This window comes from Clupea harengus, chromosome 10 (assembly GCF_900700415.2).
Source record: "Clupea harengus chromosome 10, Ch_v2.0.2, whole genome shotgun sequence".
NCBI classification, from domain to species: Eukaryota; Metazoa; Chordata; class Actinopteri; order Clupeiformes; family Clupeidae; genus Clupea; species Clupea harengus.
Genome location: NC_045161.1, coordinates 12,257,870 through 12,284,872, shown reverse-complemented (window position 1 = coordinate 12,284,872; position 27,003 = coordinate 12,257,870). Strand labels below are relative to the sequence as shown.

General features: G+C 43.2%; 2 protein-coding genes across 3 annotated transcripts; one reads left to right on the top strand and one right to left on the bottom strand.

Annotated features, from left to right (window-relative positions):
• Window positions 1-300: 300 nt before the first annotated feature.
• nr2f6b (nuclear receptor subfamily 2, group F, member 6b) lies at window positions 301-10,873 on the top strand. 2 transcript variants are annotated; one of them, XM_012839590.3, is made up of 4 exons: window positions 301-2,626; window positions 4,188-4,282; window positions 6,392-6,964; window positions 9,605-10,873. In XM_012839590.3, the coding sequence occupies exons 1-4, from the start codon at window positions 2,358-2,360 to the stop codon at window positions 9,877-9,879; spliced, it is 1,212 nt and encodes a 403-aa protein (XP_012695044.1). In that variant the 5' UTR covers window positions 301-2,357; the 3' UTR covers window positions 9,880-10,873. The 2 variants fall into 2 exon arrangements, with proteins under 2 accessions (XP_012695044.1, XP_012695043.1); XM_012839589.3 differs by having other exon boundaries at window positions 4,188-4,306.
• Window positions 10,874-11,814: 941 nt separating this feature from the next.
• Window positions 11,815-25,100, bottom strand: si:ch73-61d6.3 (occludin). Its single transcript, XM_031575401.2, has 8 exons — window positions 24,861-25,100; window positions 21,774-22,579; window positions 21,415-21,576; window positions 16,075-16,232; window positions 15,518-15,736; window positions 14,151-14,322; window positions 13,872-13,913; window positions 11,815-13,563 (listed from the first exon to the last, which is right to left on the bottom strand). Exons 2-8 carry the CDS (start codon window positions 22,554-22,556, stop codon window positions 13,462-13,464), a joined length of 1,638 nt encoding a protein of 545 aa, XP_031431261.1. The 5' UTR covers window positions 22,557-22,579; window positions 24,861-25,100; the 3' UTR covers window positions 11,815-13,461.
• Between the last annotated feature and the right edge of the window lie 1,903 nt (window positions 25,101-27,003).

Sequence of the window (27,003 nt, the reverse complement as noted above, 5' to 3'; positions counted from 1 at the left end):
CAGGCAGCAGCACATTCTTTCTGTGTGTGCGTGTGTGTGTGTGTCTGTGTGTGTGTGTGTGTCTGTGTGTGTGTGTGTGTGTGTGTGTGTGTGTGTGTGTGTGTGTGTGTGTGTGTGTGTGTGTGTGTGTGTGTGTGTGTGTGTGTGCAGCCCTCTGCCACTACTCCATGGCCCACTCTCTGCTCTTTGACTCTAATGTCCATATAAGGCAGCGGCTGCCATGGCAACCGGAGGGCTTGAATAGCAGTGTCAAATCCCTGAGCACACAGACACACGCTCTCACCCTCTCCTACACACTCACTGGCCAAGGAGAGAGGGAGCGAGACACACAGACACACACACACACACACACACACACAGAAAGAGAGAGAGGGAACGTTTGCTTAACATAAGCTGAGAATCTGGCTTGTGAGCAGGGTCTCCTTGCTTGCTCTCACTGACAACAGAGAAGAGAGAGAGAGAAGAAAGGAGGGAGCCGGAGAAAGAGAGAAAGACAGAAAGAGCTGCCACCAACCATTTTAGCTTAAGACTTTCCCAGGGAATGCGGAGGAGCCGTTGGACTGAAGCCGTTACTGCCGGATGGGCAAGCGCTGACAAAACCAAGCAGGCAGAGAGAAAGAGAAAGAGACGGAGAGAGAGAGAGAGAGAGAGAGAGAGCGAGAGAGACAGAGACAGAGAGACAGAGGCAGAGACGGCTGAGCTGAGAGCTCACATTCCGCGGCGGCTCAGGGCGGCTGGCTGGCATCCCTCTCCTGCTCCTGATTCCCCTGCTCTGCTCTGAAAGCCCTGCAGGCACTGCTGGACACGGAGACAGTGGGACCCCGGACACGTTTTGACAACAAACGCGTGAGAGTGTGTGACTGTGTGTATGTGCCAGTGCTTGCAGTCCATGTGTATGTTTGTGTGTATGAGTGAGATCAACAGAGAAAGAGAGAGATAGAGTTAGTGAGTGAGAGAGCGAGAGAGAGAGTGAGTGAGAGAGGGAGAGAGGAGGGGGACTTCCTTGAACTTTGATCCTTTAAAGGCAGCCAAAGGGAGAGCCACAGCACAGGGAGAACTCTGTTTATCATTATCCTGGGCAGGCGAGCATTCCTTTCCCTGAGAAACCCACGCAAACAGGCTGGAGCTGGATATCGGCACAGATTGCCTGGCTCGTCTTCTGCTCAATCGAGAGGGAAATCTAGAAACCCCTTCGGGGGTTGAGACACAAGTTTTACCTCAGGATTCAAGCATGTCTACCCTGTCCAGTCCTACTTTCTGGGTCAAGAGGAGCACTGGAAATCAACACCAAGTAAGACATTGAAGAAAAACAAAACAGACTGCTATCTGGAAGGACGCTCCTGTTTGTTCGAGTTGTCAGCCACTGACAAATCCAAACTGGTTGGACTTCAGCAGCTTTCCCAAACCGGCTGTGAATATTTCTAGGGCGAAGCCTGCTCTGAGACACACCGCTGTCAGTTTGATTGAAAACACACTCTGTGCAGCTCAGAGAAACAAAACTGGTTGGACTAGTTGTGGAGTGGTTAGGACTGAGGGCAGGGCAGCGTGTGTTTGCAGGTAAAGCTCACACTCCTGCTTTTTGCTCAGGCATAATAGGAGCAGTGGAGAAACCAAGTGCTCTCTGGTATTTCTCAACAGCTTGAGAGGGGCTCTGTGTGTGTGTGTGTGTGTGTGTGTGTTTTTTTGCCCCCTTTCACTACCGTGTGGCGCGTCAGAGGAGGGGAGGGTAGCATGAGTCTTTTTTCCCCCTCCTCTAAGAGAGTATGAGCATCCGAGAGTAATTTATTGTTTCCTGTGAAAAAAGGGGGGACAGACAGAACCCCCCCATCTTCTCTCTTTTCTGAACTCTGAACCAGATCTCTGGCATATGAGAAGTTTGTTTTGGGATTTTTCTTCTTTTTTTGCCGTGTGGACTAAACAGGAGTGAGGGGTTTACAAGGCTGAATGGACTGCAGGAGAGAAGAGACGAAGTGGACGAAGAAGAAAGGGGAAGCAGAAGGAGGAGTGTGACAGCAAAAAAACAGAGCATTGGTGCAGTGGAACCGTGCTCTCCAGGGGAGCCGTGCATCCAGGTCACCAGGTGGTGACGGGTAAAAAAAAAACAGAGAGAGAGAGAGAGAGAGAGAGGGAGAGAGGGAGGGCAAAGAGAGGTCGACTGGAGTTTAATGCTATCTTTCCTCACGCCGCGCCAAACAACCACTCAACCGTTCTCTCTCTCTGAATCAGACTGAAACAAAAACCAAAGGATCGGCTGAAACCATTTGTCACATCTGCACTTTCTGAGATTTCTGTGTTTCTGAGGCCACACACACACACACACACACACATCTGGTGTTGTTGCTGACGACTGAACAGCAATGGCCATGGTGAGCGGGGGATGGGGGACCCCCAACGGGGACACCAACGGACTGGGGGACAAGGGCTACCTGAGGGCGGATGAGGAGGACACCTCGCCCCAGGCTGGGGGCAGCGATGCGGATGTGGGAGAGGACGAAAAGTCTTGCGTGGTGGACTGTGTGGTGTGCGGGGACAAGTCCAGCGGGAAGCACTATGGTGTGTTCACCTGCGAGGGCTGCAAGAGCTTCTTCAAGAGGAGCATCCGACGTAACCTCAACTACACCTGCAGGTGAGGGAGTGTGGCTCTGTGTGTGTGTGAGTGTGTGTATGTGTGTGTGTGAGTGTGTGAGAGAGAGAGAGTGTGTATGTGTGTGTGGTTACTCCTCTTCAGTTTGACTTCCGGTGTGTCATAGGTCCCATACTGACCTTACCAAACCTCTTTTCTTCCATTGATCTATTGTGTTTTCTAATAGGAGTCTTGTGATCATGATTGTATGTGTGTGCTTCTATGTGTGTGTGTGTGTGTATGTGTGTGTGTGTGTGTGTGTGTGTGTGTGTGTGTGTGTGTTTGTTTGAGTGGGTAACTTAGTGTGTGCCTGTGTGTGTGGATGTGTTTGTGTGTGGTAACTGAGTGTGTAAATGTGTATGTAGGTGTGCGTGGGAGGGAGGAGAATAGCAGTGAATATAACACACTGAATAGTTGCCTTGTCCTCTAACGCAATACCCTTGAGAATGGAATGACTGGCTATTGACACAAAAACAACCAATGGCTGAAGGTTCTTCCAATTTCCCCAGTGACTGACATCTTGCAATGTCTATTAATGACAGCTCTTTTTCATTTGCTGTGATTGGAACTGCTGACCATGTTTCATAAAAACAACATTCCAATCTCTCATTGTATATCCATAGAATTTCTTCCCACTCTATATCTATTCCTCCTCACCATATGCTTAAATGCACTTACACGTGGACCTTTAACCCACTATTCTATGTATTTTTCAGCAGTCCTCATCTCAAAACACACAATTATGTTTTATGCCATGCCAAGAACAAGCTCTCAAGTCTATGCACTTGTACTCATTGATGACAGAGGGGGAATAACACCCAAAGGTCAAATATCACAGGCGCCTTTGAAATGTGCCCAGCCCTGCCCACATTCTTGTTAAAAACAGGACATACTGTGACATCACATGAAGTTTTGATATTTGCTCTGAAACTCTTGTCTATCCACGCTGAATCATTTCAATCTGACCGTGACCTTTTTTTTTCTTTTATCTCTGTAAGCTTATATTTCACACACTACTGATTGAAAAGATAAAACTTCAAATGGGAAAGCATTTCCAAAGAAGTTATAAACACTTCTAGAGTTCTAGTCTTTCTTTTGTTTTCATTTTGCTCTCTCAATCAACGGCATGTTTCCCCTCACTGTGACAAAATGTTTAAAATGTCTCTCTGGACCTTTGCTCTGCTTGCGTACTGCCAAGGTTATGCAGGCTTATGATTGACAAAGGTCAGCCCTGCGATTGGCTCTTGAAGCACGCCAGCTCCCATTTGCTCGGTCGCCACGGAGGTCAACAGACAGAAGTGGAAAAACCACAGGCTTCCGGCCAATGTGTGTGCCTCAACACACACGAATGAATGTTGCACTTAAACAGATATATTCATCTCTTACTGGAGAGACACGGATTTCTGTGCAGCCCGTTTTAGAACAAATTTGAACTTTAAACACTAAAACAGGTTTAGTGAGAAGTTGGAAGCATGGAGGCAAGTCCGAAACGCACTGTGATTGTAAGACCAAATACATAAAGATTGTGTAAAAACATAATGTTTTCTCTCTCCCTTTCCCTTAGATCAAACCGAGACTGCCAAATAGACCAGCACCACCGCAACCAGTGCCAGTATTGTCGCCTGAAGAAGTGCTTCCGGGTTGGCATGCGCAAAGAAGGTAGCATCCGCACTTCTAACCAAGGTGTACTTTTTCATTACAACAAATCATACCAATAGTGTTATTATTATGGTGGACACTATGGCAAAGACATCATTTGAAGGCAGTCATGTTTGCCACCACAGCTGTCCACCGTAGCCTCAAAAGCCCGCTGCCCACAATTCTTTACATTCACTTGGCTCTACCATCTGCCATAGGCATGTCCTCCCTCCCCTCCCCTCTCTGGCTTCCTGCTACACATTCAAACACTTTAGCGTGTGTTTCCCGTAGAGCTGGCTCCCCACCAGGGTTAAATCTAGACCAGACCAGTAATAAATATTGCCCGATCAAACTCCTTCTGTGCTGGCCAAGCAGTGGCCCTGCTACCGGGAAAAAGGCCATTATGTCGCTGTAATGGGTTCCATGAAAAGGAGACACTTGTGCTGGTTTTCCATTCGAAAGGTTTCGCTCTGGTCGACTTCGCTCAGTTTAGCCTGTCAACCAAGCAGAGCCTGGACATTTCCATACATCAGGGTCCACTTGCTTAAGAGTGTGTTTAAGTAAGGGATAAATGCTCCCCACCTCACATACAGAACTATTCAATTAAGTGGAGGCAAAGAACTCCACGACACAAAGCATAACCTTTGTTTATACCCCAGTTGCCATACATGTATTTAAGTATGTATGGGTTTATTCCAAAAAGAAACCAAAATAAACCTTAGTGTCCAGGCTAACCTTTCTTTTGCCAAAGATAACGGAGGATGCTAAGTTAAAATTGATTCCATTATTTCTATGCATGAATCCTTGCTAATCTTAATGCTAGCTCTAATACTATGCGGGCTAGCTTGCTAGTTCTCCAGATAACATGTTATTTAACCATGATATATAATTTATCGAGTTTATACCACTTGTCCCCATGAAAGAACATGTTTCTTTTGTTAAAGGAAAACTTTAGGATTTTTCAACCTGGGCCATATTTTTACATATTTTTTGGGTCCAAAGTTTTACTAAGGACAATTAACGATCGAAATCAGTCCTGTTTTGGGGTAGAGCGCTTGTTTTCGCCACTGACAGACTCATACATGTTATTGTAAGTGTCTGAAAACATGGAAAATATCCCTACAGAGATACACCTAAGTCTGTTTACCCCAATACCTGTAAAGAAAGTGTAGAAAATTACTGTTTGTACATTCAGTGTTTTAGCTTTCTCTTATTCTGGTCTCTGACGTGGCACCACATTCAGTCCCTTTAAATCAATGTATGCCTTAGCACCTTCACTGTGGTAGAAATGTAGATGGGCAGTTTGCCATTCACTGTCGTCATTATAGTCAGTATTTCAAACTTTCCAGATTAAACGTTTTACCCAGATCTGCTTCATACATATATTGATATATAAAATTCAGACACACTATTGCAAGCGCTGAATGATGACTCTCACAAAACAGATATTATATCTGACATAATTTTGCGTGTTTGGAGGTGGACCCCATGCGGTCTGGCCCTGTTCAGATTCTGTTCAGGTCACTATGTAGACTGAGCAGATAAAGAAGACTGTGAATGGCTCTTCCGTGACTAAATGGGTGTACTTCTCACAATCTGTATTTTTCATAGTGTGTGCTTTTAATTATTACTGTGTAGTATTGTTTTTCGCCTAACTGCATGACCGAATGTATTAGTAATCCTATGACTCACTGCCAGGTTTCTTGTGGTATGACCTCATGGCCAACAGAGACTAACTGATAGACTGGTGCAACTCACTCTACAGTCTGTACCATTTTCCAATACAGCTATTAGAATGCAGGCCAAGGCTATCAGTGTTCTTTTTTTTACAGCAGTGGGGAATTGATCTGTCCTCATGTGCCCTCTTACCATGAGTGCACTGATTAATCAGTTGATCTCACTCTTCTCCCCTTTCTCTCTTGCTTTGATACCGCTCTCGGATTTCTCTAACATCTCTCTTAGTCTCTCAATCTGGATCTCATGAGAACTGATCATGAACATGGCTTAACACTGATATTACTATCTATCTCATTTGTATTTCTTTCTTTCTCCCTTTGTTCTTTTCACCCTTTCGTTCTCTCTCTCCCTCTGAACCCCCTCTCTGTCCTCCTGTCTTGCACTTTTCTCCAGCTGTCCAGCGTGGTCGCATCCCTCCGTCCCATGCCGGCATCAGCCCCAATTCTCTTGTTGGGGGGGGCACCAGTGCTGGCGGCCCCGGCCTGGTCGGGGGCGACTTCTTCAATGGCCAACCGGTGTCCGAGCTCATCTCGCAGCTGCTTCGGGCCGAGCCATACCCGGCCAGCACCCGCTACGGCCCCCAGTATGGCCAGCAGCAGCCCGGAGGCTCGGTCATGGGCATCGACAACATCTGCGAGCTGGCGGCCCGCCTGCTTTTCAGCACCATCGAGTGGACCCGCAACATCCCCTACTTCCCCGAGCTGCCCGTGTCCGAGCAGGTGGCGCTGCTCAGGCTCAGCTGGAGTGAGCTGTTCATCCTGAACGCGGCCCAGTCGGCGCTGCCACTCCACATGGCCCCGCTGCTGGCCGCCGCCGGCTTCCACTCCTCGCCCATGTCTGCTGAGCGCGTGGTCTCCTTCATGGACCAGGTGCGTGTCTTCCAGGACCAGGTGGACAAGCTGACGCGGCTCCAGGTGGACTCGGCCGAGTACAGCTGCCTCAAGGCCATCGCCCTCTTCTCTCCAGGTGTGTGCAACAGAGAATTTATTCACCAAACACACATAAAAATTCTGTTAGCTTGGTAATGCTTTACTGACCATCCACAGCTGAAAGTGCTGGAGAAGGGATACATTTGAGCTGGGTCACTATTCTTAACTGGTCAATATGGAATATTGGTGTAGAACTAGTGAGCTAACTAGCTAACAGCCAACAGACTTGCCTAGCTAACCCAAACAGCACAGTGGGCCCTGATAAAAGCTACCTAGCATATAAATGGATGTATTTTAGCAATATATTTGGTCAAATTTGACATCATGCTGTAACGGCTGTTCTTACATTATTGTGGGGTTTCTGACCCAAAGCTAGGCTTGCCACCCTCTATGTAGAGAAACTAGTCCGTTTGAAGTGCTTTATTGCAAGACTGTCGGCAGAGTCGGCACAGTCGGCAGAGGTCAGGTTAAAGTTGAGTGAGATCAGGACCTCAGAGCTCCACAGAGCACTGGCAATGACGCAGAGGCAGAGCTGGTTGGTCTGTGGCTCACCACTGAAATTAAACTTCTCCATTCCACCTGTATGTGTAACGGGTTAGATTTTATTTAGCGTCACGTTATTCTCAGCACTTTGCGTGCCTTATTTATTCAATACGCCACACAGCATTTTATGTTCTATTATGGGCGATCCCGTATTATAAGGCTGGGCTGAGCAAATAGTGGGCAAGAAAGGTCTAAATTAATTTGGCAACACAAACTATCTATCTACAAAACATTCTTTAAGCATACCTGCACAGATGGATTTAGACAGCTTTATGAAGAGAGAAGGAAGAACTTTTACTCCTGAGTGTTGTCCTTACAAGGCACTGATGAGTCAGGGTTAGCTAAGAAACAAAAGGGGATTGGAGTTGATAGTGAGGAGGTTGTCTACCATTAGAATTCTTTAACTCTAATGAAAATAGAAAATAATTGTCTGAATGGTCACTTTCCACAGACTTTACCACTTTATCCCTTTACCACAGACAGAGGAAGCTGATGATTGTAGCTTAAGTTCAGGAATTTGTACCTCTCATGAAAATCTTTACACGTCACTGCCATTCCAGCATGCTCCTGGAAGTCCATTTAAGTCTCTGTGAAACATTTGGTTCAATATGACTGTGTCATTCCACAAATGGAGTGGAATGTATGTTCCATCATTTGTTTTAATGTAGTTTTAAAAGAAAAGTCAAAAAACAAATATACCATTGTATATTTGGAGAATAATGATTTGTTTTCAAAAACTTAATTTTATTAATTTAAAAGTAGTTTTAACCCATGTCCCACACTTAAAGTGCAACCCTGTTATCACACTAATATCTTCCTATTTCACAAATGGAACATTCCATAAAAATTAGAATAATAAATCAGGAATTAGCCATGTCACATCCTTTCGCAACATGGGGAGGACAAATGCTAGTACTCTCTCTTTAATTTCTCTATTTTCACAAGAATCTCAGTATTACCTGCTGTCATTAACCGTAATCAATATTATTGTTAGAAATATTAAATATTACATAATTCCTCTTCAACATACAGAAAAATGTGTTCATGTATAGTTAACATGCACCATGTGCTTCCAAGCTAATGGTGGATTGTAGGCTAAGTCTGCCACCCTGTTACACACAGTCATGTTGAGTGGAGTTGAATAACAGGGCTTCATGCCATTGAGTTTGTCAATTGAAATATCTGTATGAATACAACCCTGTTAGCTTAAGTTCAACCCTATTAGACAGAGTACGACCTGGTCTCTGAAACCTTTTTTAATTAAAATTCTTTAAAAGTCTTTTTACCATCAGTTTATTGTCATGGGTCTTACAGTAATAACTTCTTACATGGAATTCGTTGTTATAGTTGTCAATATCGGAAAAGGGGGGATATAATTTTTTTGCACAAGAAAATACCCCCCCCCCGAAGTACGAAAAGTGGTGAAACATTGGAAAATGGAGTGTTTAATTATGATATTATGAAGTGTTTATGTACTATGTCTACAAAACATAAAGTTTAATTGAAATTAAATTTGACATACCTTTTAGATATCTGCCTACACTTTGTTAACAGGGTTGCAAAAACTGGTGTGCATGTCAGGAAAAACAACGCATGGAATATTTGGTTTATTATTCTGAGATTGGAAAATTGTATTTTTTGAAGATTAAGTACCTAAGTTCATTATTACGGTGTTATAAAAAAAGCTCACTTTACTTGAGGCCCAATTTCCACTCCATCTGTAGAATGACACAACTGTTCACAAATATGGGGTGACTATATGACTTAGACAAGAATATCTAACTGAAAAAACAAGTGAAGTACGTTACCCTGAGATATTAACTAAATTAATGTAATTCAGAACACTATTTCAAACTTGATTCCTGCTATAGATTCATGAAAGATATCTGATATAAATTTTGTCTTCGTATTTGTATTGTTTTACATTATAAGTATATGTTTTGGGCAAAGAAATGGTAAATATACTGTATAAAAAGTATCTTTTTACCTGACAGCTGTCATGACATGAAGAAGATGACCATTACCAGTTTTTGTAGAAATGTAAATGTATCATCTCATCCTTGTCTTTCTTTTTCCTCCTCTTTCATTGCTGGGGACTGCTGTCTATCTGTCTGTCTGTCTGTCTATCTGTCAGATGCCTGTGGCCTGTCAGACCCAGTCCATGTGGAAAGCCTGCAGGAGAAGGCCCAGGTGGCGCTGACGGAGTACGAGCGCATGCAGTACCCGAGCCAGCCCCAGCGCTTTGGCCGACTGCTGCTGCGCCTGCCCGCACTCCGCGCCGTGCCCGCCTCGCTCATCTCTCAGCTCTTCTTCATGCGCCTGGTGGGCAAGACGCCCATCGAGACGCTCATCCGTGACATGCAGCTGTCGGGCAGCTCCATCAGCTGGCCCTATGCTCCAGGGCAGTAGATCCATCAGCCCCCCCCCCCCTGCCTGCCCACTATCAACCTCCTGGCTCATCCAAAGCGCCCAGGTCTGGTGACTCCACAGCGCAGACCTCTGGCTCATGTTGTAAAGCACCTGCTGATTTAGGGCCATGATTTGTTTATTAGTTTGTTTGTTGGTCTATGTTTAGTGCAAAAGTGAGATTGCGGTCAGCATCGAGATACTTTGCGTAAACTGAGCCCAGGTCCACTGGCACAGCCCATGCTACCTCGACCAAAACTGGACTTCTTTCAGTTCCCACAGCCTGTGGAAACACCCTCAGCTTTTGTTTTTCTCTGTTTGTTTTTGATTATCCAGAGATTTCATATGGCATCTGTCCAGATGATGTAGACTGCATTGAGTATTACAGTCCCACAGTGGCATTGTAAGGTGTCAGTAACTCTCAGTGTATAGACAACTTTAACAGAGTAAAAGCTTTGTATGTCAAAGTCACCCTGTTGATCAATACCTCAAAATATGACTAAATATATAACAGATTTTATGAATGGAAAGTTGACTGGTACAATGTTATCTAAAGCCTCATGGTTGAAAGGAGAAAACCTCCATTTATGAGGGATGACCAAAAGGGATTCAACTTTTTTCCAGACCTGCAGCATCTTGATTGTGAGATTAAGAAACTTTACAGTAGATTTATTGGACTCGCTGTGGATTTTAGGGTCTTAGCCACTAAAATCATATCAGGGAGAAGTCAGATGCATATTTTGTAAGATATTGCCATGGACTGCAACACTGTCAAAGTCATTGAAATACCAAATTTCTTACTTGAAGACTGGTGATGACATGCAAACGACATGATGATATGAGTGCAAATCTTACACAACATCAGTATTTTAACTGTGTAGTTAATGTCATTTTTTATCAACAAAGTTCAACCTGAATGTTGCAGAATTTCATTTAGCCAACCATGGAAAATATCCGATATTTTTGCATACTACTACCAATAAAAATATGAACACAATTTCTATGAAGGGAGGTATTGTATGCATACATGTGCATCTGACACTAGATTCAAACATCATAGCAGTTGAAAATTGACTATATAAAAGTGAAAATGACTCACGATGCAGTATATAGTTCTGTACTATGTAAAAAAGAATGAACAGTAACCAAAGCACCTACAATGTATGTAATATGAAAGACTGATTTAAACATGTTTTATAACTTGCTCTTCAAGTTTAACTGAATCACATTCTGTCTGGTTGTACACAACAGAGCACACAAATGTATGGGTGGCACAGGGTTTGAGTGAGAGGCTATGATTTATGGTATTATACTACATGCATGATGATTCTGACAGAAAAGGATTGCTTTGTGAATGCTACAATACACAAGAAACATTACTGTAACTGTAACGCTACTGTAGCCTGGTGTTAAAATGATCCTGATGATCCCGGTGTTAGATGTGTACTATTTACCGTAAGCTTATTGGCTGTGGTGAGAGAATAGTAGGTCAGTTTGTCTTGCTGCTGCACTTGCCTGTTTGTCCAGCAGCTTCAGCAACAGTTATCTGTGGTCTGGACACATGGTGTGTAGGTTACTGCCCTTCTGGTCTTGGGGAAATGAGACTTATCATCCCTGATAGCCTCTGAGAGCCACCTGATCACCCTGATTGGAACTGAGTGGTGTATTCTCTATTGGGCAGCATGTCCATAGGAGTTTAACAAGGTATCTACCAGGAACTACCAGCAGAACCCTACGCAACTGTGCTGTGGATACCAACAGCCCCATCTGGAGGTCAGAGGATGGATAGAGGAAAAGTCCCCACGTGACCAAATAGAAACAAAATACATGTGTGTGTGTGTGGTGTCTGTGTGGTTCATGTGAGTGTGTGTGTGTGTGTGTCTGTTTGCGTGTGGTTCGTGTGTGTGTGTGTGTGTGCATACGAGGAGGGGGTTCATGCCTGTTTACCTCCTTTTTTATTAATTAGAAAGATTAGATACAAAACACTGATCAAAACAAAATACTGCGTGAGATTATAAAATAATGCTGCCATTAAAAAACAAATGAGCTGACAATAATTGCTTGAAAATAAACAATAACAAAAACATCTTTTATGAAATGATACAGACAATTTATCACGGTAAAGGCAATAAGAGTGAGAGATGGTATCACAGTGACAAAAGTAATAATTTTCAACGGCAAGAAAAATCTACATGTGTTTCATTTTGATTCCTATTAGCATGTTGATTAGTGTGGCAGTGAGAAAATAAAACACTTTTGGCACCATCATAAGACGGCAGCCTTTTGATCCAAAACACATCAAGTTGAATACCAGGTCACTGCAACAGTAATATACTCCCTGCTGAATAGGAGCTTATGACACAGAAAGGCTGGCAACTTGGACAAGAAATTCTGTGTGTGCTGCTTTCAGTTTTGCATAGCTTCAGTGCACCAGAAAGACTGCTGCAAACATACTTATGAAAGAGTCATCTACATCAACCTGGCCAAGCTCATCAAACTAAATTGACCAGTATTCTTTCTAAAACAAATCACAAGTGTTTAATATATGGGGATTTACAACCTTTGCAGAAGCACTAAAGATCACGTGTCAATATTGTTCTTTTCAAACCAAGCACAGCTTAAGGGAACTGGCTCCTACTCCTGTACAGAAGTGGTTGCCAGGTAATTCAGTAAGCACAAAGCAACCACAAGCGACTTCCAAGCCCCCCCAAAGTCTGTGTTGATGTTTACTTAGTTACTTATAAGGACAAATAAAAGACAAATAAAAATGACACTTTCCTTTGGTTAAAGTGAAGGCACATCATCGGGCACCACGTGGAATCACTTGCCCTTCCTCAAAGGAGAGGGCTAGTCTCAGATAGAGTTCAATTCAACAGGCTTGGCACGCCCTCCTCGACCCAGCTCAAACATTTGTTCTGTTCTGTTCTGTTTCTTTAGCTCTTGCTGCTTTATCAGTGAAGCCATTCCCGTATCTGGAGCAAACAGTAATGCTGCAAAGGCCGGCCAGCTCCTATCAGCTTTTAGATGACTTTGTGCTGACCTTCCCCTGACACACCCTGAACTCCCACAGCAAGGGAGGCAACTAGGGCTGCTACATCTAACACCTGTTTGCGTGCACACCCCAACAACTGTGAGAGGCTTCAAGAGTATGGTTTGCAATGGGAGGGGAGTTGTTGGTGGGGTGGGGGTAGAAGGGTAGAGGGAGAGGCAGGGAACAAAAAACCTCTTGTGTCTTCTCCATACGGCATACAGCTGACTTGTAAATGCATGGAGAGGTGAACGCTAGTCGCGTAGGTGCAGCCAAAGCTTTGAACTGAGCGGAATGACAAAAGATGAGAGATGGTGGTCACCTCAGTCTTGGGTGTTAATGTTGCCATAGTGGTCATCCAGCTGCAATGCTGCACTATGGGAGTCTATGTTCCAGGCGAACGTGGTCTCGTATAGGCGTGTTATAAAGTCTTTTACACAAAGGCTTGTGTGTTGTCAAGTTTTTTTTTCTATCTTTACAAAGATCCAGAGTACAGGAGTGTTGCCTTCTGTTTAAATGTCAGTAATGCAGTGGTGGGGGAAAAATACAGTAAATTCTTAGGGATGATTCCGGTCAAAATTCTTCACCATGCGCTTGATGTGGAAGAGCTTCTGCCGTAACTTACGGCACTGATGTTTTTTGGATCGGTAGTCAGGCATCTGAGGAAAACATAGATGAACAGAGAACATCCCATCAATCATCAAGCATGGAAAAAAGTTGAACAATAACAACATGTTGTGAATGGACAGTAAAGTCATAAAGTAGATAATAGTTAACCAACATGCTTTCAACCACAAACTAAAATGCTTTACAGTCATAAACAACTACAACACTTATTCCCAGGCATAGAGGAATTCAGAGTAATAAATAGATATCTGATAGTAGATCTGCAGTAGTATGACAGTTGGAAAGTTGTTTATGAAATGAAAAATCGTCAGGAAACAATATACTGTATGGTGACCCTTACCCTTTTCATGTCTTTAAGATGGTTATACTCCTCCGCAACAGCCTAGAGAAATATAATTTAATACAAATTCTTTCAGCCACTTGCCAATCAAGAGGGTGTCGTTTAGAACAATATAAAACATTTCTGACACCAATACAGTACAGTTATCCAAACATACTTGAAGAGATAAACACACATTCCGGTGATAACCTATAGCATTTTTGGCATTTTTCTTTGATAAAAATGCATTATCTTAACACTTGGTATCACTGTGGCTATTCCTTCTGTGCTCTGTCTTACCTGGTACTTGCCGGTGCCCTCATCCAGAGTGTCTAGCTCGCGGCTCAGCTTGTTCAGCTGGTCGTTGATGTCGTCCATCTCAGTGCACAGGTTCTTGTAGAGCTTCAGGTCGGAATCAAACTCCTTCTTGTACTCCTGCCGCTGGGGGTCAGAGGTGATCTCAGGGTACTCGCTAGAATGAGAGGAGAGGACAGTGGTCTGGGTGAGGAGTGGCTGGCAGGATAAAGCAGGATAAACCTCTAAGCTAAATCTGTCTATATGGACATCAGTGTGAAGGATTGGAAATGGTATTTATTCTGGAATAATAAGGACTTGAGGGGACTTATACAGGACCTCTGCTTGTTCAATCCCTGAAACGAAGAATGCCAGGTTACTTGTTTCATACTTACATTTCACTTAAATGTTCTCTAAACATTTTGTAGAGATTCATCACCAACAAAACCTTCAAAACCACAAAGAAACTGCCTCGAGAAATATAGTAAATGATTAATTAATCTCAGGTGACTGACTGAGCTGACCTAGTACATAAAAACCCTCTCTCTTCTCAGTATTTGCTTTGCCTTCATACCCTCTCTCTGTCTGGAATTGAGAGAGAAAGTAGCAAAGTTCACAACGGCATAATCCGCTCTCCGCCTGCTTTAGTAGCTGGGGCAAGGCATGAACAACGGCTCTAAAACTTCACTCATTAGTGTCGAGGGGCTTTGGCATTTTGCCAGGTTCATAAAAAAGTTACTAAACTGCATAGCAACGGTCAGCATTTCACATGAAGAAGAAAATAAGCTTGTGGGCGAACCACAACTGCATTGCTGAGGGCGAGATGTGGACCAGTTCCTCAGGGAGAACCACTGACCACAGCACACACACAACACATAAATGCACAAACACACACTCACACTTCCCTTTCTCTCTGTCTCTCTCTGGCTCGCTCACTCTCTCTTTCTCTCTTTCTCTCTCACACACACACACACACACACACACAAACTGTCACACACGCCTTTGGCCCAAATCCCTAATTGTGGAAAATTACAAAACCATGTGGAATTGCATGCTTGAAAAGATTACGCACTCAACCTTCCAAGCTCAGAGTGCAGTGAAGGGGCAGCCCTCACTGTTGATACATATTACACCCAAACACTCACACTGGCTTCAAAATCAGCTCCAACCGCACAAGTTAAGACATTAAGATATGTACACAACAAACAAGGAAACTACTGTCTTCTGGATAAGTTCATATTCTACATGCAGACACACCCTTTTCGTTTTTTAGTTCTTAGTTTAGTTTAGTTGAGTTCTGTCTGACTTTGTTTGCTTCTACTGTGAGCAGTATGAGTTTCCATAACTGGCTCCTCAGTGGTCTGGTTCCTTACCTCTCCCACATGTCCCGGTCCATCTCACTCGTTTCGCCCCCTGTGGTGTACTCCGTCTCGTACTGAGACTCATCAAAGTCCGTGTTCCGACGCCCCCTCCTCTTGGCCCGGTTGGCCGATGGTTTACGAACTCCTCCAGTCTCCTCCGAAGGGCTGGAGCTGACCTCCCCACCGTGAGACAGGTGCTCCGATGGACGGCTAACAGAACGATCAGAGTACCTGTTCCGAGAAAGCACAGCGATTCCTTTTCACCTTCAGGTTTAATGCTGGTATTTACACATCTTACTGTAATCAACCTCATCTACAGTTTTTTCAATACTTTTCAAAAAATCTAGGTCTGTCTGACAGTTAATAGCATGCCAGTGAGTCTGACCAGGCTGTGTCTAAAGCAGGTTATGAAGGCCTGAAGCAATCCAAGAGGGTCCAACCATTTCCTCAATTACAAGGAGAGAAGGGCAACTTAATATTGCATGTTTACATGGATCGCCTGAAGGCTTACACCCCCCCTCCGTCCGTCTCTCTCTCTCTCTCTTTTCTTTCAGAAGGTCTATGCATACCCAGTGTTGTTGTTGTAGGTCTCGTTGCTGAACATGCTCTCGTCTTTAGGAGGGGTGGAGGTGATGCTGTTTGCTTTGCTCAAAAGAGGTGCCGCTTTCTCTGAAATCACCACTGTGGGTGCGTCCTGCACACTCTGTCCGTCCTCCACATTGTTCACCTAATAGAGGACGGAGAAAAAACACAGGCACTTTTTTAAAACCAACACCTCTCATTATATGGAAATTGATAGCATCTGTCATGTGACATGTGGCCCCATAAGGCTATATCTTTGATGTCTGCTGGGCCCTTTTTAATCAGGCATGGGTCATTGGGCAATGCTGTTACTGAGCTCTTAAACAACAGGGCTTCCACAATGCCCCCAAGGAATGCAACCCCACTATTAACCACGTCAGGTATATTTAACAGCATCTCATTATGTATGGTCAATGAGAAATCTAATCTGTCAGCAAAATCTGATAGCACACAAAAGGCAGATTTGGTGTCACCTGTCACATTTGGTGAAATGTGGTGCCATTGCTGATATGACCTGATGCCTGGCCTGCTATGGAGGTTGACTTTCCCTCAGACAGAAGAATATGGCGGTCATCGCTTTCAGGTTGGAAGGGCAATGAGGCATGAAATTGGAAGGAGAGCTCTCAGGGTGAGCGTGACTCAGATTAACCCCTCTGGTTAACTGGTTCACTAGCACACCTAACTCTTACAGGCAATGGTATTCCAGCGGCATTTCTCATCAAAGTAGCACAAACAAACCATGAGCAGCCATTATTATTATTATTCTTTCTCTGACCTAAAAAAAAATAAAGATATCAAAAAGAGAGATATTCCCAAATTCACTTTGAGCGGCCATGCTGACCGAGAGTGAAGCTAGTTCCTCTCACTCTCGCCACACATGAAGCTAACCTGGGTAACGCCATTGTCTTGGACTTCAACTTTATTTGTTTAAGTCATTCCCCTTCCTCCGCAGCACACAGGAAAAGCTCCCTGATTGAAATCTTGCTGATGCATTCAAGCTCTTCCCGAACGAGCAAAGAGAGAGATGAGGATGTGACATGGGTCGCAGTTTGGGACCACAGGGGGTCACTGGGGCACACACACACACACACACACACACACACACACACACACACACACACACACAATAGAGTTCCTCTCTGCAGATGCAATACAATTACACAGAGTATCAGGCTTGGTGAAAACAAGCTATTGTTATGACAAGCTATACCAATACTTTCTCAGCTGTTTTCAGGTCATGCCTATGTAATGCCTATGCATATTTGTCTTTACCTGTGTCATGATACATTGCTGTCCACTTTCCCAATAATAATAATAATAGTAATACTTATGGTCTCATTATTGTGGGCACCGTGGTTTTTCAGCACATCTATAACCTCAGTCCACCTGTTATATTACTGTGATCATTTTTCTGCTCTCGATCTGGCACCGCTGCTAACATGTTCTCTGCACAGATGTACGCACAGACAGCAGGAGGAACCAGGAGGAACAATAATCAGAGGGGTGGGGGCGCATTTCCCTCCCAGCTGCAAGGGAAAGCCACCTTTGAAGAGTGCAAGTCATCCAGGAATTCCAACAATGCCCCTCTCGACTTGGAGCTCTCTGTGACCACTGAGCTGTGTGCAGGGGCTGGGCAGGGGGGGGGGAGAATGTGTGGGGCCACAGGACTTGGGCCAGGGAAGGTCCAGGAGTGGCCCCTGTTCCCACAGCTCACCCTGAGCAGAGCTAAGCACCATCAGGAACCACACAGGCTTTTTCTTCCATTGTTAGTTTACACATGCTGCTATCTGTTTTTTTCTGTCTTCCTGTCCTAGGCCTAGTAGACAATTGCTATTCTATATACAAGACTGTCAAACTTGGTCACAGTGACGTTTTTCTTTGCCTCATGAAGTAACAGTCAGCAATCACACAGCAAACAAAACCTCAAGCTATCCAAGCTAAATCCTCCAACAGCCAAAAGAAGGTTGTACGATATTTTGCATTGTTATTTACAACTGATCAAAGCCAGCAATGAGAATATGTGCATTTTCAATACTACTCATCTCTAGGGTTCCCTCACTTTTGATGCATTCTCCCATAACAATATGTGAGTACAGAGACTAATGTTTGTCACTAATTAGTATTAACATAAATACATACATAGCATTTATACACAATATAGACATAATAAATTAGGATGATCAAAATGCTAACGCTAATGATCTCTTCTCTGACGTAAATGCTCCCCTTAAAGAGTTTACCACCGCAGATGATGGAGCACATTTTAACCGAAAGTGTGTTATTGAGCTGAACTAATGAGATAATTTAGTGACAGGGTTGACCAGTTGATGGTGATGCAATTAGCTGTATCTAGAGCCATTGTGCACATCCCATTGCTATTGTGTGGTAAAAATGAATTTCAGCAGAGGCTTTTTCTAATGTATGTGCTCTAAATTGAGGCAATAAACATATATCTAATATCCCCTCTGATAATTAGATAGAACATCCAACTCAACGAATACAAATTAACCCCATCACAACTCCTCCTTTTCAGAGAGATTACTGTACAATGTCTACTACACATGTTGTATGTGAATATACAGTATACACAATGTCATATAATACTACAATAAACTTTTTTTTTTTTCATTCAATGACATTGACAATGAGAACCCCTTGCTCATCTCTCTAGCCGTCGCTAAGAAAGTAGTCCTCCAAAACTGGAAATCAAAGAAATCTTGCCACATCAACCACTGGAAAAATCTTATCGCCCAATACATTGCAATAGAAAAACACAACGCACATAGAGGGAGGCAAATGTCAGCCTTTGAAAATACCTGGTCACCATTTTTATCATTTCTAAATTAAACATAACCATAAGCCACATATATTAAGACACCACCCTTCAATGTTCTGTACCCCCCCCCCCCCGACCCTCCCCTTATCCCCCACCCTCCCGCATTACTATTCTACACATAGGCACACACTAGCAACATTCAATCATACCAACACCCAAGCATAGTTACACACTAGCAACACTCAAGCACACCAACACCCAAGCATACCATGTTACCATTCTACAAGAATACATCCCTGTGTTTAACTGTACAGTCCTGTCTTGTCTGTTCTGTCTTCGTCCCGTCTCACTCCCTGTCAACCTGCCTGTTTGTCTGCCTCTCCGTCTTACCTATTGTCCATCTGTCACCTTGTCGCGTCTCATGTGTTCAATGTTACACTTTAAATGTGGTGCTAGGACAACATGTAAAATATGAAGATAATGTAAATTCTTGATTATATTGTATTTTTTTGTTTATTTGTTGCTTTATTAAAACTAAAGTTGTCCTCCGAAGAGGGGGGGTGGTGGTGGGACAATAAAAAAAAATAAATTTTTTTTTTTTTTTTTTTAAAAAGACAATGACATTTGAAACCATCCACAGATAAAATTAAATGTACAGTATGTAAAATATTACAGCAACCTGTGAATGAAACCTGTGTGTGTGTGTGTGTGTGTGTGTGTGTGTGTGTGTGTGTGTGTGTGTGTGTGTGTGTGTGTGTGTGTGTGTGATTGTGTGTGTGTGTGTGTGTGTGTGTGTGTGTGTGTGTGTGTGTGTCTATGTGATTGTGTGTGTGTGTGTGTGTGTGTGTGTGTGTGTGTGCTCATGGGTGAGGTCAGCAGAGCCACAGAGCAGTCATGACTCAAACTATCGCTTGACGTGTGTGATATCACTCGTGACTCATAGACTGACACAGCTTGTCCTGTAAAAGGCCCTGCTTGTGTAGAGCACCACAGTCAGATTCACACTTCTGGCCTTTAGTCTGGGCAACGATGTCAAACAAATCCTGAGGTGACACCAGCCAAGCTACTTAACCCGAGTGATTCAATGGAGATGTGGCAGATTTAAAAAGAAAAAAATCTGTGTATACACTTATGTTTGCTCACACACACAATATTTTGATCAAAGGCTTTTAATATTTAGTTAATTAGTGTGCTACATCGCTTGAAAGGCAGTTTCTCCTCAACCGATTTCCTGAATGTATACCACTGTCTACAAAATATATTTCCCTTACTTTCCCTGTAAATGTGTGTTAATAGATCAGAAACACATATTTTGGAGGCAGGTCCATGAAAGGGAGGGCCACTTTCACAATATTTAACGATTCAAAATGATTCATGGTATCCAAATCTTTTCCAAGAAATACTAAGTGCTACTCAAACACCTGTTGCTTTCAGCTGCCTCTGTTATTATAGTGTTACAACAGAGGGGAAGTCAGCCGTGGTACAGTCATGCCCTCTGCTTGTTTAAAGACATCGTTTGAAGGGCTCTAGAAACTCCCAGTTTCTACAGGGGCTGGTTAATTATCATCCCAAGTGAAACCAGGCAGACCATAAACAAATAGGTCGCTATCAGCAGCGCTGTGGAAAAGTCACGTGATGCCCAGCCAACACTCACTCAACCTGAGTCACACGTAGACCAATTAGGAGATACGAGCGAGCTTGGTGCTCCACCACAACTACACTTACAGTTTCATTCAAGGCAGGAAATAGTAGGCATGGATGGTAAAATCACATCACATGGCAACACAGACTAGAGTAAAGTGCTTTGATGGGTTGTTTTGGGTCGATGACAGTGCAGAAGGAACTATGTATTTCACCACAAAAATCAGTAGGAGACAGTTAATAGTTAATAATTAATAGAGGGGGTGAGAAACTGTGAATGCTGCAATGTACTGATATCCCAGAATGCCCGCTGCAAATATGCAAATGGATGTTTATCAGGGCTGGGCTCCACATCTCTCCAAGGTTAATCTCACTAAAGGACTAAAGTTCTTGTTCTTTGTTGTGAGTTTATCTCAGGCGGAACATTTTATGGAGCTCTGTCACGTTACATTAGCTTGTAAAATCAAACCAGTCAAAACTAATACATGTTTAAAATACCCACTGAACCATGTAATGTCTTTATGGAAAATGAACATGGCTTGATAACTGACTGTAAAAAGCTAAAAAAAATCAACAAAGTTCATCAATGTGTGTGTTTCACCTGCCGAGTGTATAGATGAGAAGGGGCACAGAATGTGTGGGGATATGACTATGTAGCTAAGATATGGGCATAATGAAACATAGTGAAGGATGAGGTGAACAACTATTGGTCAAGATCCAGGTCAAAGTCATCGATGGCACACTTATCGGCAACAGTTTTGACAAGCTGAGGACAAATCTATTGTAATCTCACTTAGGGTCCTGGCAATATTCATAAAGCCATTAAATGACAGGTGGACTTGAACCTCATAAGAAAGCATGACCCATTCCACACAAGACTTCCGATGTAAGCTGTGAGGGCATCACTCACCCAGTCCTCCACATCTCTCCCCTCCGGGCCTCTGGTCAGTGGCTCATCCCAGTAGATGTTGGGCTTGCCGTAGCGCCAAATCCTGCTTCGCGTTTTGTAGGAGAACACAGCAATGACCACCAGGGCGATGACAACCAGGAAGCCAAAAACCATTGCCACAGCCTGGTGGGTGGAAAAATACTCATGTGATCTCTCATTCTGGCTGTTTGACACTTAGAGGAGTTTCTCAATAGAAAAAATGCAACAGAGGTTCCTCACACTTGATACACTCAAATTGTTCAAGCTTCACTATCAACTCTGACTTAACAGCAATCACAATAAATTCAAAACAAAGGCAAAAACAAAATGGCGTACTGCACCTCCTGTGGGTCCACATAGCAGTAATGGTACAGGTACTGGTTGTACATCGGGAAGCCCCCCACTCCGCCCATGTTGGACATCCCTGTGCTGTACAGGTTCTGGCACATCATCAGCATGGGGTTGAGGTACATGCTGGACGAGCTCTGGCCCATGGGATTGACCCCCACAATGTACACGATGTTGATGATGCCCTGCAGGAAGGCCAAGATGGCGCTGGCCACCAGCACCGCCAGGAAGAACCTGCGGCTGCGGAAGGTGCTGCTCTTGGAGAAGGAGGCCACGAAGAAGCCCAGCGCTGCAATGAAGTTGATGGCCGCCATGGCAATCATGCTGGTCTTGGCCGAGTACGGGGTTGGGTAGGAGCTGTAGGAGCCGTAGCCACTGCCGTAGCCACTGCCATAGCCACTCCCGTAGCCGTAGCCACTGCCGTATCCATAACCCCCCCCACCATAACCCCCCCCACCATAACCCCCCCCACCATATCCCCCCATCCCCATTCCATACTGCCCCATGTCCCAGACGAGCGTAGAGGCCACGCAGGCGAAGATTCCCAGACATAGCACCACAATGAGGCCCTCCATGGCCTTCACAATGCCCGGTGGAGAGAACAGCTTATAAAAGAGCTGGGGCTTCTCCTCGATGTAGTACGATCCCGGAGGAGGCGGGTAAGCGTCCAGCTCGGTCCTTGAGGCATGGAAGCTCGCTGGGGGTCCGTAGCCGTTGGTTGGGCTGTACGGCGGGCTGTACATGGGAGGGCTATCGTAATGTTCTTTGTCAAACATGGTTCCAAAAGGAAAGTGGAAGCCTAAGGGAAAAGAGGGTAGTATTTTTGTTAATTTATCTTATTGCAACATATAGTCCTTTTGTGGTAAGGTAAAGGACAAAACGAAAAACAAGTGGGAAGACTATAAACCTCAAAAACTCATAAAACTCATGGAAAATATTGAGTAGTTGATGGTGTAGTACATATGGGAATACATATTTGGAGTCTGAGTCTGAATTTGTGTTGAAAGACCTGATTTTACCTTGACCCACAATGGCACTTGATAATTGAAAGAACAACAAGTGACACACGCACAAATAGTCGCAAAGAGACCTTGTGTCATCCATGTGAGATATAACACTGATGTTATAGAGACGACCGTGAGGCACTACTCAGAGGCTGGTACCAGCAATCTGAGTTCAAGAACACAAAGCTTCTGTGTCTCCTGCCAAGTCCCTGTGGGAGTCACCCTCAATCCCTCTCATTGTCTGCCCGACTTTGAAATGCTTGGACTTCAGTGTCTGCCAGTTTTGAAGGCTGTTTGTTTTTCTTTGTTTGGTTTGCAGATACAGTAGTGAAGTCATGCTGTGGAGTAAACAATGTCCATTCTCAAGAAATGTTTGAAAAAGTTTGCCTTATTTTTTCTGTTTTTAAAGAACCTAGTCTTGCTATTAATAGAGAGGCCAGATGTCGATGAGCATTATGTAACTTTGTTTCATTGGGGATTATTACATACGAAAGTGCTGCTAATTTATCAGGCAGCCCCATTGCGAAGCAACTTTCATGGCCGGTATCAAGGAGCTATCTGGAGACTTGCATTGTTCTCACAGTCAAGACCTAAGCTCTGCATTCAGGCAGCACAAAAGTCCTGGCACAGACGATTTATATGAAGTCTTCAATCTAAGTCTCGTCCCCTCATGTACAAAACCTCCTCCCCCAAACCCTTTTCTTTGTTCTTCAGAAAAGTCAAGACTGCTAGTGGTGGGTTGCTGTGTTGCCATGGTATTTGACAAGAAAAAAGACGCATAGTTAAAGACAGGGGGGGGAAGACAAGAGCTGCACTGTCTGGTAACTCTTCAGAGAGAGACAGGGGTACAGTTGGAATGGCGGATCAGGTGTCTGTCCAGGGATCCCTCTGTTTATGTTGTGAAAGGCATCACTGTGTCCCTCCAGCAAACCTGTGTGCCATTCTTAAAAAGACGAAGGGGCTTTTCAGGAACTACAGTCACATTGCATGACAAAATTCTCGTTTTTGTAAGCAGACAGTGTAACATTTTGAGTCAAACTTTTAAAATAAATGAACTCCAACATCCTTGGAGTGAGATCAAAACCTATGGGAAGCATGCCATTTTACAATAATCAAACATTGCGTTCATTTTAGGTTATAAATAGCTTATGACAAATACCCTATAGGTAATGGATAAGCATTTCATAACAATTATCTTCTATATTTAGTACTGGACAGGTGTGTTGAGAAACCACACAGCAATTGGAGGGCAAGGTCCTGGACTTCAGACTTATAAAACACCAAACTAAAAACCAGTGCTCAACAACAAGCCCAAAGAGACCACAAACACACCCATGAGGCAGTCATGTCATTCATCACACAGTCAATAATCTCTTGTGAAGATATTGGAACTCTTCTCAAAAAGGTCGCCCTTAAACACAGACCCTGACCCCCAGGCCCAAAAGAAAATACACTGGCACCATTGTGGTTCCTGACCACTGTCACCAGTCAGTCATATATGACCCGCAGGCTATTTGATATGATTAGTTCGGAGACTCAAACAGATGTTAGCTACGGCCACCCCCTATATACTATCCAGATAAAGGATAAAGAGTTTTCATCAATGCCATTCAAACAAATTAAACGCTTATGCTTTCTGTTTGACACAGACTCTATTATTTGTATTCAATAGGAAAGAATAGTCACCGGACTAATTATGGTAATTTAGCACAGTCAAACACCTGTAACTCACAGCTCTGACGAAAACATAGGCTATTTTTATTCCGAGACACAACTAGACACACAGAAATATGATAGGTGTGAATACAAAAACACGAGGTACCTAAAACTTACACATATTTAGATGAACTAAACAGTATCGTAAACTTGGTAATTGGGTTACACACTAATACGTTGCCCAAACGTCCTGCTGATTCTGGAATGCAGACAGAAACTGGTAGCTCAGTACCTCGAAGATTAAGAATTACATAAGGTCATGTAAAATGCCATCTCCTGTTTCCTTTCAAGCTTTGCTATATTCATAAATATAGCTTATTATATATAGGTTGTATTTCAACATTAGAGCCATCATCTTACCTGAACATGTACTGGACAATTGTTGGTAGATTCCTGTGGTGAGCAACAATATCTTCTATGTGAGACTTTATCAACTTAATCCCTCGATCGTCGTCCACCTGTTCCAGAGTTAAAACGTTGTTTTTGTCGTTGAATTACTTACTCTCACAGTAAAACCTTAATGTACTGTCTCTTGCAAGAAACAAGTGACCATCCAGAGAACAAGTCCTTAACTTGTTGCCTCCCACCAAGGGCACTGGTGGAGTAGCCTATAACAAAGGTGGGTGGGCGTTATTGTGTGCGAAGTCAAAGCAGGGCAGGTTATTTACACACGTCTTTATTTTTGTGGTCATCAAACAGTGAAATGATTTTGTCGTGGACTGTTAGCTGGTCGTGTCTATTAGGATCATTTTGCTTTATAAAAGCAGCGTGGTGAGATTTGTGAATTAAACTGTAACGGAAAGAATTATTTCTTGTAGCCATATGTAATCTCGTCTGTGAGGTGGGATTTCTGTTAGAAATGAATGAGAATGACCAAGCTATAGTAGCGTCATTTTCGTTTCTTTCATCTTATGTTTTGTCATCTTCTTCTCCTGTCTTTTTCAATCATTTTCTTGTCTATATTTTGTCTTTTGGGAATAGGTTATCAGAGTTACTCATCATTTGAATGTAGCCCCATTTAAATATAATTTGATCCTGTTTTAGTGAGGCTCCGTCTCTGATAAGATTAAATCCTGAAAAAGAAATGCTGACATTTCTAGAACTAATAACCTCGGCTATATAGTGGGCCAAAAGCAGGTTCTGAGGGGTGTGCCTGTTCGTAATTTTGTTTATTTCATTGTTATTAGGTCGTTGAATCCCTGGGTCAAAGATGTGCCGTAAAAAGATGTCAGGTGACCCCGGGTGGCCAGGATATGAACTGCGCTTGTGGTCATTTAGATCTTCACTTCAGATCATTTCTTGATTTGAACAGTCACTTCTCACCGACAAATTAACCAAAAAATGAAATCCTATTCTCACAGACTAATTTCGTGGCATGTCATCTTAATGCCAGTTAATGTAGATTAAAAACGGCTTCTATGGATATTTTCTAGGCTATGAGCTATTATTAACTGTTCATGACACCAGACTGCTGCCCTATTTGTCAGAGATGTAACATGGTGTCTTCATGAGTTCTTGGTCTAATTTTAATACTTTCTGATGTTTTTGTCTGATTTGTACATTAAATTGTAGTTCGGTTGCAGTGTTTAAACACTCATCAGTGGTAGCCTACGAGTTAGATTTATGGTTAGAGTTCAAGAAATATAATGTGGAAATCCATAGTGGTCAATGTTTTATTATAGAGACTGTAGATGCACACAAAGCACCTTGTTCTGATACATGGGGTTATCACTATAGGGAACACATTCTTATCACATGGCACACAGTTAAGGATTCAAACATTCCTCTGACTAGTTAAACACAGAGGAATTCACTTCAAAGGGAAGAGACCATGTTCAGCGAAATAAGAAATAAGAAATCTGATTTGTACACTCCACTTAATGTACTGTTCTCTTACTTAGACTTTTTCAGTACTTTTTCAACCAACACGTTCCCAAACACTCTGCCTCCTTATCACAGTTACATGGAACTGCTTGTAAATTCTCAGATACATTGTAGCATTTTAAGAACATAGTTATCAGTATTTGTTCTTCCACCAGCTGTGTGCACAACAGACTCAATCTTATTTAGACATCACTTTATGTTCCTTGGACAAGCAGTGAAGAACGTCAAGAGAATGACTGTAGATAAGTAGAGAGTAGATACGTTTGTGGAACTGACTGTTGACTGTTGACTGTTGGTTATTTGTGTTCTTGAAGCATTAGCTGTTGTCAACACAAAGAAAGTGGAGTCAGAGATGTAAATTGTCATAATATGTACCTAATATAACTTCAACATTAATGTCAGTAGCCCTAAGTAGTAAATAGTTATATAATAAATAATAATATTTTCCCTGTAATACAGACCATATTGGCATGTATGGAGAGTAATTCTCTTCTTACTGCTGATTTATCACTAAAACACGAAACACGAAATCTCAATCTGGTATAAATTATCCTATGCCAGTCCAGAGATCTATCATATAAAATAGTATAAGCAATCCAGAACTGTAACACCCTCTCCA